The sequence below is a fragment of the Rhopalosiphum maidis genome, chromosome 3 (genome assembly GCF_003676215.2).
Source record: "Rhopalosiphum maidis isolate BTI-1 chromosome 3, ASM367621v3, whole genome shotgun sequence".
Taxonomy (NCBI): Eukaryota; Metazoa; Arthropoda; class Insecta; order Hemiptera; family Aphididae; genus Rhopalosiphum; species Rhopalosiphum maidis.
The window spans coordinates 37,123,720-37,134,889 of NC_040879.1; the positions used below are offsets into that span (position 1 = coordinate 37,123,720).

Here is an 11,170-nt window from a genome sequence, read left to right on the forward strand (position 1 = left end):
ATCAAAATATGTGCAATAGCAGGAAGGTTTAATAACAAATATCCTATGTCAATTCGAAAAAATGTTCGTTCTTAACCAATATGTTCGCTCGTATTGCTCTCTGCTAAAATGGCAAAATGGATATTATGTCCACCCAAAATTCACATTATAAGTAATATTATATAGTATATCTACTTGCAGTCTGCAAGTACATTAGTAGCTGTAATTGTTAAAACTCTGAGATTTTAAAAATAACGATGTTATATATTACCTTTACTTATTGTATAGCACCACCAATTAACCATTATTACACTTGAACACGTTATAATTTATTTATTTATATGCACACGCCAATATGTGCATAACTTACTGGACAGTGGATACGTTGTATACTTGCGATATGGAAAGTAATGGAATAAAATACATTATAGTCGGTAGGTAAGTAATATTGAGTATTGACATACTGTAAGTAGACTAAGGTATATTATTACTATATAAGGTAATATAATAATTAATAGGTAATTTATATAATATGTCATAGGATGCATTCCTATAACGGGTGTGGCAGTTCACTGCGTACTCATATTATGTAGGTTGTAGGTAGACTAATACAAACTGTAAGTTAGTTACCGGCTACCGATTTTCCGTAGTTTATGTATTTATTCGTGTGATTTTGTTTTTTAAAATTAAATAAATTAAATTATTTACCTAATCACTTTGGGAATTTTTCATTCAATACGCTTTGATAGTAATCTACAGGTCGCACTAAATAAATTATTTCAGAGTAAAAGTAAAGACTTTGATTCATTAATAGGTAGGTACCGATTACCGATCGTTTCTCCGAAAAGCGCAAACAATATTATTATTATTTATTACCGATAGTTACGCCGTACACCGTTGGCAAATTAAGGAATTGAATCAAAATATTTTGGTGAGGCTCCATAATGGCATAATGTAAGTGTTACTCTACCTTATTCAATAAAAATTAAACTATATAAATAAAACCTATTTTATTTATTTATCTGTATATACATATATTATATATATATATGTATAAGTATTGTTCACGTCAAGACGACCAGTGTTAATCACATAATACTGCGGTACACAGCGATAAGCTAATGAACACGACGACGCACAACATCCTCATTATCTCCCGTTCTTCGTTATTTTAATATATCATATTAATATTGTCTTATTTGTATTTGGTTATCGTTTTGTTAATCACATTTATTATTAATCCATTGACCATTGTATTGTTTCTTTTTTTTTTTTGTTTAACACAATTGTTCGGTCAACGTCTTTGTTATTGTTCTTCGTATTTTCATTCACAATATTATTCTCGTTTTTTGCCGTCCGTTGGCTACTATAGCTAAAGCTTTTTTTCATATTCTTTTTATGAGGTAATATATTACCGTGTAAGTTGTTATTTCTTCGTCCGTCGCCATTGTGGCACGATAAATCATCCATTAATTGTTGTACAATTGTTACTTACCTATTATTTAACAATTACTGTTCTACCCACATATGGCTTGGATCAGAATATACATAATACCGGACAAAAATAAACAATCTTTAAAACCGGACCAATCTGTGAGCTTATAATTTTTATTATTTGTGGTTCATCCTTCATCCTCGTTATCGCTACTGTATAGTAGACGTATCGTCATCGTTGCATCCGTCACTGCCCCACCACCAACCAAACTCATTATTGTCAAATGTCAATCGTAAATCTTGTCAGACCGCGTAAGTCCGCCAGCAATTTAGGAGAGTTGTGTGGGAAGCCGCCTAGGTGGTCCAGAATCATCGTTGTTCACCTCCAGCTTCACCAGACTTCAATGGTAGCTAATTTAGTATATAAAAAAAAAATCTTTTTTCCCTGTTGTGCTCTCTGCGGTCATTACACCAAACCGACTTAAACCACAGACAACCCCCATTCCTGATAATCATGTTAACTCTCTTATATATATATTTATCTGTTCCATTGTTATACACACTAAACCGTTCCCTAGCTAGTGCGGCATGTGATCGGTTATCTATCGTGTCCCGTAAGTCAAGCGTGGCACATGAATTGCTTGATCATATATTTTCAGGCGTTTTTTTTTTTTTTGCGTTATATTTAATTATTCTCAGTTTTGATTCATCGGACATCGAGCGATCCTTTGACTTCTAGTTGTGTTTGTTTGTACGAGTGTATTGTATAAGCATAATATTAAAAAGCAAAAATAAAAGAAGTTTTGCATATTTAACTACCTACACGGCTACACATTATAATTTGTTTTTAATTTATCGGAATAATGAATATAAGTTTTAATACAATAATTAGTAGAAAATACTTTTAAAATAATTAAAAATAAACAAAATAATTCATTATTAATTTGATAAATTGGAAATTGTGTTATTTGTTATTATATGGTTTTTATTTTTGATATATATTTTGATAAAAAATGTGCGCTCGAACAAAAACTCGACAATTTAATTACTATATATTATATTATATTACTTTTATTTACTATAGTCTATAACAGTTCCACATAATTTGTTATTAATGTATAATTAAAAAGAAGTTGAGCGTAATTCGACTATAGATTTTTATGAGAATTTGGAGTTAAAATGTGTATAAAGTTCGATATTCACAAGTAAAAAAAAAGTTTATCATGTAATTATTTTAATTTTTTTTTTCATATACCTACTTATTTCAAAGAGTATAAATTGTAGAAAAATGAAAAATGACACTATTTGTAAATTATCATATTCTTTCAATAAAATTTTCAAAAATCTCAGTAGCAACTGCCTCGGAAATTATTGTTTGCTACACCACTGGAGTAGTATATACATGTATGATCCTAATATATAAGCTGTAGTAAATATATCATATATCTATTTTTCATCGAACTGATCAATAGATAATAAATCGTCTGTGATAAATTTGATCATTTTTTGTCAGGATAAAGAAACGTTAATCCAAAAAAATATGTCAAGTATTTTTTTTTTGTGTATCGTTATAAATTTTATAACCGGAATCTAGGCCAATTGATTGTAATTTTGTATACGTTCGCTATAATGAAAGGTGAAAACTCGGTTTAAAAAAACTTTAAAAAGTTACCACGTAAGGTAGTGAACCATTAACACTGCGCTGTGAGTCTGCGACAATAATTGTGTCTGTCTAGTGTTACATAACATAACACCAAGGGCGGATTAAGGAGGGGAAGGCACTGGGGGCAAGTGCCACCCCCGTTGGATAAAAATAATATTAAAAAACATACATTTTTATCATATTGTTTTTTTTTTTTTTTTTTTGGTGGGGGACTATATCTATATATTATATAATTTTTCCTATAAAGTGCCCAGACCGTTTATTATGCTGGATCCGCCCTTGCATAACACACAAGAAAATGATCAAAGTTTAAACGTAATCATTAATACTAAAATAATTGACAATAATTAGGGTTACGATCTTTATGCATTTGCATGTTTCTTTCCTTATGTTCACGATTTGACTTATTTTTGATTAAATAAAACAATTTTGTTTGCATTTTTTTTTCATGTTTTACAATTTTTTACTGCATAGAAATCTTAGCCTTAATAATAATCAATGACTATGCCTTTAACAATTTTAAATATCACAGGTAATTGGGACGCAATTCAGACATGCTAAACAAACCTAGACTCAATTTATTACACTTTTTTATTCTGAACGCAATTCATAAGTAGCGGATCATAGGTATGCCCACGCATGAGGATGATATACGTCATTTAGTCGCCGGAGCCAATTTTTGTATTAAAATATGGTTATGAATTTTGTGATAAATACATAGCGGAATATTTGTGTTAGTTATTTAATTAAACACATCAAATAATTTTAACTAGTTCAAAAAACGTTTTATTTTGTATGATTATTTTTATTATGTAATTATATATATAATATAATATATAATATATATTATTATATATATTCATTGAATATATATATATAAAAGGTAGTAGGTACTTAATAATGGCGTATGCAATTATTGCACATATATAAATAATATATTAATATAATTAATTAGTATGTAATTTGTAACTTATAAGTTATATTAAGTTATACGAAAAATAAATTCGACGAAATGGAACGGTGAAAAAATAAATTCGGTGAAATGGTACCGCGGATTTTGGTATTGGTATTATTGCTGTTATACTATTTATTTGGTCATAATATAATAGTTATCCTATAACGTCTTACTGTTAATGTTAAAAACACGTTTTCGGAAAGCACTCTCGTTGTTAGATACAATAGTTTAAAATATTTTTTATAAATTTATAAATAATTGTTATTGAAAATTCTTTACGATTTGCGTATTTGATTGTAGGAAACTACACACATCAAGTGGATAAGAATCTATATTAACATTAACATTACATTTTACAGGAATATTCGTGCTCAAAAATGAGTTTATTACGCAAGTTATTCGGAGGGAAGAAGAAAGAAAAAAAGAAATCATTAAACGAGTACGATTTGTTGCAAAAATTTCATTCCACACAACAGTTTTTGATGGCGAAACGTGAAATGTTGGACAAGAATATAAAAAGGGAGTTGGCTATAATTAAAGCAAATGTCAAGATAAATAAATCAGGTGGATACTGATAGTGCTTATTACTAAAAATAGCTATATAATGATGCGTTTTTTGTTGCAGTGGCGTTGAATGCATTGAAACGAAAAAAATGTTATGAAAAACAGTTATCAGAGATTGATGGTATGTTATTGACACTTATAAAACAAAATTTGTTGATCTTAAACGTGTAAGCCAAAACACAATTTTGGTGAATTCTACAAAGTGAAAATGAATAAATGTGTAAGCAATATGGTTATTATTATTATTAATTTATAGCTATAAAGGTTATCTAAAAATTAAATTCAGATTTGTTTCCTGTTTTAATTTATACTGAATGTTAGTTATAATAATTAATATTTACTTATAAAAATGTATACATTTATAATATGTAATAAATATTATAAATTTAACATATAAAAATATTTATGTGTGTATTTATAATAATAATGTTTAGATACTTATTTTTTAAATTTTTAAATTCAACACATATAACATGAAGATAAGCTTAGATAATCATTTAGCAAAATCATTTGTCTATGTGTATTAATGAAGCATTAATCCATTAATTGAGAAAACAAATTTATTACTGGAAAGTTTTGTTTGTATATTACTTAGTATAACTTAAAATACTATTGGTAGGTATATCAATACTTGTTAAGTTTTTCTATCATATTTCTTAAACTTTAGTTGATAATATTTCATAATAGTAAAATAATATTATGAATATATTACTTTTTATGTTATAAATGTAAATAATAATAAATGTTTTGATTGTAAAATAAATTAATGAGTGCTAATATTTAGTCTCATGCTCATATCTAGATTTTTATTTTTTAATTATTCTTATTTTTAGCTTATATCCAATTTATTTTAATTTATTATTTCATAACCAGTCTTGTATAGTATTTGAATACTTTTTAAAGTATTTTTATGGTATTCTAAATACAATTTTTTTAATATATCTTTAAAGTATTTTGAATACTTTTTAAAAGTATTTTTAACAAAATTTAAGTCTGTCTTATTAATTATTTTTACAAAAATTGATGAAAATTAAAAAAATGCAACATTCTATTTTATAAGGGTTTTATATTGGATTTTTTTTAAGAAAAATTAAAATCTAATAATTGTATTAATATTAGTTTAAAAAATATATATGAATGAAATATGTGAACATGTATTTACCTCTAAATAGTTATACATGTTAAAGTATCTGTAAAATTTTGAAATTCTATGGTAAATGGTAACATAATATAGGTAATTATAGGTACCTATACTAATATATAATATAAATATACATTATAATATAGTATTATACTACAATACAATTAAAAAAAAAAATACTTGTATTTGTATTCAAACACATTGTAAGTATTTGTAAAATATATTTTATAATAGTATTTTTAAAGTATTTTTAACATTTTTTTATCCGAATACTAGTATGTTAATAATATTTTAAAGTGTTTTTTATAAGACTATTCATAACTAAATTACTAGGGCTTAGATTTGAAAGTAAATGTATATTGAATTAGGAAAATTATAAAAAAATAATTATTTTTTACAAAAATCTGTCTCATTTAATTTCTATACTATTGAGTGAACACAATTATTGTATAAATTCCTTCTTTTTGCATATAAAACAATTATATAACAAATAATAATATACATATATTCTATGTCTATAATATATAAATATGTTGGTTCACTTACTTTTAACATTTAATTGATGTCTCTGTTTTCTAAATAAGTAAATTATTCTTGTTTACCTTTATATTTTAATTTATTTTGTTTTATAATAAACAATAATATATATTATTTAATTATCTTTTGAGATTTAACTAATTTTTATTTGTTACTAAGTAAATCATTTTTTTGTTCTTATAATAAATACTATACTTATACGGTATAGGCTATACTTATTATCATTGATTAAAAATACTATAGAATATAGATAGCCCACTGCTTTAGAAAATATGCTGTGCCGAAATTAGTCCGATAGAAAGCGCTAAGGAATTCGGCATTTTGGCCTTTAATAAAATAATTATTTCTAATCGCCGCCGTAGTCGTTTCCGACTGCCGCTGTGGACAACTGTTGTGCGCCGTTGTCAAACGCCATCACAATCGTTTAGCGACTGCACTCATAGATCCGGCGCCAGAATACGAACGGTCTAGTCACTCTAGTGCAGCGCACGCGAACTATGTTCACATAAAAAGTTTTTACCTGAAATGGCTGAAATTCGATTATTTACTCGTTTTAAATGTATACATTTAAAAGACTTTTCAAGTATGTCGAAACTATAATATCACATAACAAAATTAATAAACTAGAAATAATTCATAAACCATGACTACAATATTTTCATCAACATATTCAAAAACCAAGTGTTTAAAAAATACAAATATTTAATTAGGCTCATTAAAATGTTATTTATTGTCCGATTAACGCAATCTGTTCACTGGAAATAGTCAATACATCGTTACCCTGCAAAATAAACAATGTTACATTCATCCGAACTTATTTTTTTACTGTTATTGGCTTAAATATTGTACTTAATACATATGTCTGTAACCACTTCTAAACGCTAAACCAATGACTGAGCGTATTTTAAAATTTATTGTTTTAATAAAATTTAATTTCTAATAATGTTTTAATTATTTTAACAATTTTAACAATATTTTTGTTTCATATCTTGTTGTATAGTCTCTTATTGGACGATTTACTAGGATTTTAATTTAAAGTCACCGTCTCATCCGTTCTGTATAATCTTGAAAAACGAATAGTCACTGCAATTTTTTTATAATGAAACATGATATTGTATACAATTTAACTATAATATAAGACCGTATCTGGTGCTTCAAAATAAATACCTACATAAGTATCAATTAAGGCAATTATTTATTATCGATAAGCTTAAGAGGACGCCATACTCACATATATTGTGTTGTTTCTGTCTTATGCACTTACAACTATATAGATAAAAAGCGTTTACGCAGTCTGAGTAGAACTCGCTCAATTTTGGTGTTAAAATAAAAACACCTATTACAAAATTAATGACAATATTTTGGAAAGCAAAATGGTGAGTTTTTTAAAAACATTTAATCTTGAAAAGTTAAAGTTCATTTAAAAATGTTGCCATTTTCGCTATTTCTAAACGATATAATTAACGTTATACTGGGAATAACGGAGAAAACGCACTGTCTTGCCTTTAGAAATATTGTTACAATTTAATTTTGTAATAGGTATTTAAACTCTAGAATTTAAATGGAGTAAGTTCTACTCAGACTGCGTAAACGCGTTTTGTCATAGTCGTAACTTATATATTATTATAAAGAGAAGAAAATCATTGAAATAATTATTTTTTTTTCATGGATTCTTTTCAGAAAAGGCCTTCCATATTAGTTTATAAGAAACAAATTTTACTCAGAGAATATTCCATGGAAACCTTTTTTTTTTTGTAATGTGCGACGAATCGTACAAATTAGCTCGTTGTACATTTTACCAGCGAAACTATTAGCACAAATTTATCTTTTTCAACTATTTAGGGCTGAGCGACAATAGTTTTATATTTTCTATGTTTAATTAAATAAAAATAAGTAATACAGTTACCTTCAGTAACATCATATGGTAATATTTATTTCTAAATAATTTACCTGAATTTAAAATCCATTTTTAGCCAATTCCTCATTAGTAGGGAAAGAAAAAAACTATTCTTAGAAGATCTTCTCGACAAATTACAATTAAAAAACATACATTTATCAACAGACATTTTTATAATGTTCCAGCAGACAGCTAGAAGAGCTCTGTACTCAATAATTGGTGGTGGGGCCACCCTCTAACAAAACATAGGTATTTTAAATCAAGTCATGTAGATTTATATTTAATTTCCTTCGATCGAATGAAGTTAAAAATAAGGTGGTGACTTAGATTTAAATGTAAACAAATTGATGACAACATATATAAATGTTTTTTAATTTAACTAACAATAAATATTACGATTTATGTTGAAATCTACCTTAGATATTAATCAGAACGATGAGACGTAGGTATATATATAGCTATTGATTAAGCTAGTTTATTTTTGAATTGAAATCATAAAGCCAAGGTTAAAGAAAATAGAAGTATTTTAATGTTTTATTTGTAAATTTATTTTATTGTTTCGTTAAAACGGGCAGGTACTAATAAGGCCACAAAGTAAATATTTTTTTTTAATTTACAAATAAGAAAAATAAGTAAGAACACTGTATTTTGTGTGAAGTTATATAGTGTAATGAAAAAAATTAAATTCATAAAGGGGTCATGCAAAATATTTTTTTTTAAATAAGAACTATTTTTTCTCGCTCATAAATATTTGCTAATCTAATGATCCCCAAAAATTAAAATCTTCAGGGCCTTTTCCCTTAAATTCGCAACTGTGAGTAAAATAATGGCAATGATAACATAGAGCGTACATCGTGACGCGACGACTAAACCTTGAATTTTGAAGTTTTGAACCAATAAGCAAGTGAAGCAACCGGAACCGCAGAAAGCGAATCGTGCACGGTAGACGATCAACATAAAAGTGCGCCGTGTAGCCTATTGTCTACAGTAGTAGGGTATCTATAATATTTATAGTCAATGCTATTATATATTAGTGATGGGAAATATTCGAATATTCGGTTATTCGAATACGAATAGTCTTACTGTGAATAATTCGAATACTATAATACAATCATTTTTTTTTAGCCGTTTTTCCATGATATACTTTACACATTTATTTAATTCTTTAACCAATTTTCGTTCCCATCAGCCATGTATTCCTTTTCCTTTATTCTTTAAATAGATTAGGTTAGCCTTTAGGTATGGTATGATATTTAAAAAATTGTTTTAAAAACAAAGTTTTGATAGTTTTGTATAATAATATATAATTTAATATTAGGTATAACAGCAAAATAACGAATAATGAATAATTAAAAAATAAATATGCATATATAAGTAATAGTTTTACGCGATAATTTGTTCAATAAAAATCAATAAATATTTGTACGTTAAATTTCATTGATAAATACATTATTTTAAATTTCTAAATTTCTATTTTGGTACAAGAAGACAAGTGCATATGTATTTAGAGGGTCCGATTTACTTCGATTAGAAGTTATTATGTTTTTAGCTGTTGAAAAAACTGTCTCAGAAGATCCAGATGAAGTATTGATAAAATTTGTTTAACTAAAAGAGCTACTCTTGGAAAGTGTTTTTCGTGCTCCATCCACCAATTATTAGGATCTAAATTATAATTTATTTGTGATTTCAATAAGTACCTTGTAAATTCATCAATATTTTTTTCAGAGTCACTTTCTAGTAAAGTGTCTAATGCTGTAGGTTTTATTAGTGTAACATTATTTGGAATATTTAAGTCTGTACATACATTTAATATTTTAGGTCGCACTTTTTCTTCTATTTTTTTTTTTTATGTTATTAGAATAGGTACTCAAAATTTAAATATTTGTACCTTGGATTCAACAAACAAGATATTTGAGCAATATTAATTTCTTCTGGAGAATTTTCCTCAATTGCGAAATGAACTGAAAGTTCTTGTGAAACTGAAGTTTTAAAATTTGTCACTAATGCATTATCATTTTCATTAATTTTGAGATGTTTAAAAATCAAACTATGAATAATTGGCCTTATTAATGAAATTGTCACTTTTTTATCTGCACATAGAACGGTTGTTGCTGAATGTATTGACTTCAATAAATTGAAAAGAATATTACAATTATCCCAATCTTCTTCAATGAACTCTAACTTTTGAGCTTCTTGTCGAGTAAAGTGCATACGATCAGCCATTACGGTGACTATTCTTTGTCGTATTTCTAGCAACCGTTCCAGCATAAACATAGTCAAATTCCATCGCACAGGGCAGCTTTGTATAACTGTTAATTTTGGTTTGCCTAATTGTTCTAATACATTTTCTAATGCATATGATCTTTTATACGAATGCTTAAACGCACTTACAATGTTTGACGCTCGTTTTATGAGGGTAGAAAATATCTGTATATCAAGTAATTTTTTAATACATAATTCTAGAGTATGGGCAGCACATGTATTACTATTTATTCCATCTGAAGACATCATTTTAACTGTATTAGTTATATTTACTGCATTGTCATGACTAATACCTGATACTTAATTATTAAGTTCCCATTCACTTATAACACTTTGAGTTGTATCTAATAAATTTTTTGACGTATGACTATGTGTAATTTCTTGAGTACAAATATTAAAAGATTTTAATTGCCAACAATCGGTTATAAAATGACCTGTAATTGTGATATATGAATTTATACTTCAACAATCTGTGCTTAATGCTACTGAATTTACATTCATACAATTTTTTTTATAAAATTAACTTTTTTTGTTGTATATTGCTTGTATACAAGCAGTTATTGTTTTTTTACATGGTACCACATAGTTAGAATTATAATTATTTTTTAAAATTATTCTTGAAATATCATGATGTATGAAAAATTCTAAAATATCTTTAAAAATACTTATTCTTTAAAAAATGGTCTAAAAACATTAAAATCACAAAAATCTTGGAAAAACTTGGTGTACGACTCATAA

The 11,170-nt window shown here is 26.7% G+C and overlaps 2 protein-coding genes across 3 annotated transcripts; one reads left to right on the forward strand and one right to left on the reverse strand.

Moving 5' to 3' along the window:
- The first annotated feature begins 611 nt into the window (after positions 1 to 611).
- On the forward strand, positions 612 to 4,823 carry LOC113558900 (charged multivesicular body protein 4b-like). Of its 2 annotated transcripts, XM_026964480.1 has the most exons (4): positions 612 to 793; positions 862 to 933; positions 4,391 to 4,595; positions 4,657 to 4,823. In XM_026964480.1, exons 3-4 carry the CDS (start codon positions 4,409 to 4,411, stop codon positions 4,764 to 4,766), a joined length of 297 nt encoding a protein of 98 aa, XP_026820281.1. In that variant the 5' UTR covers positions 612 to 793; positions 862 to 933; positions 4,391 to 4,408; the 3' UTR covers positions 4,767 to 4,823. The 2 variants fall into 2 exon arrangements, with proteins under 2 accessions (XP_026820281.1, XP_026820280.1); XM_026964479.1 differs by having other exon boundaries at positions 612 to 933.
- A 5,201-nt stretch (positions 4,824 to 10,024) lies between these two features.
- On the reverse strand, positions 10,025 to 10,678 carry LOC113558029 (zinc finger BED domain-containing protein 4-like). The gene has a single exon (XM_026963557.1). The coding sequence runs from the start codon at positions 10,676 to 10,678 to the stop codon at positions 10,025 to 10,027; it is 654 nt and encodes a 217-aa protein (XP_026819358.1).
- Positions 10,679 to 11,170: the final 492 nt, after the last annotated feature.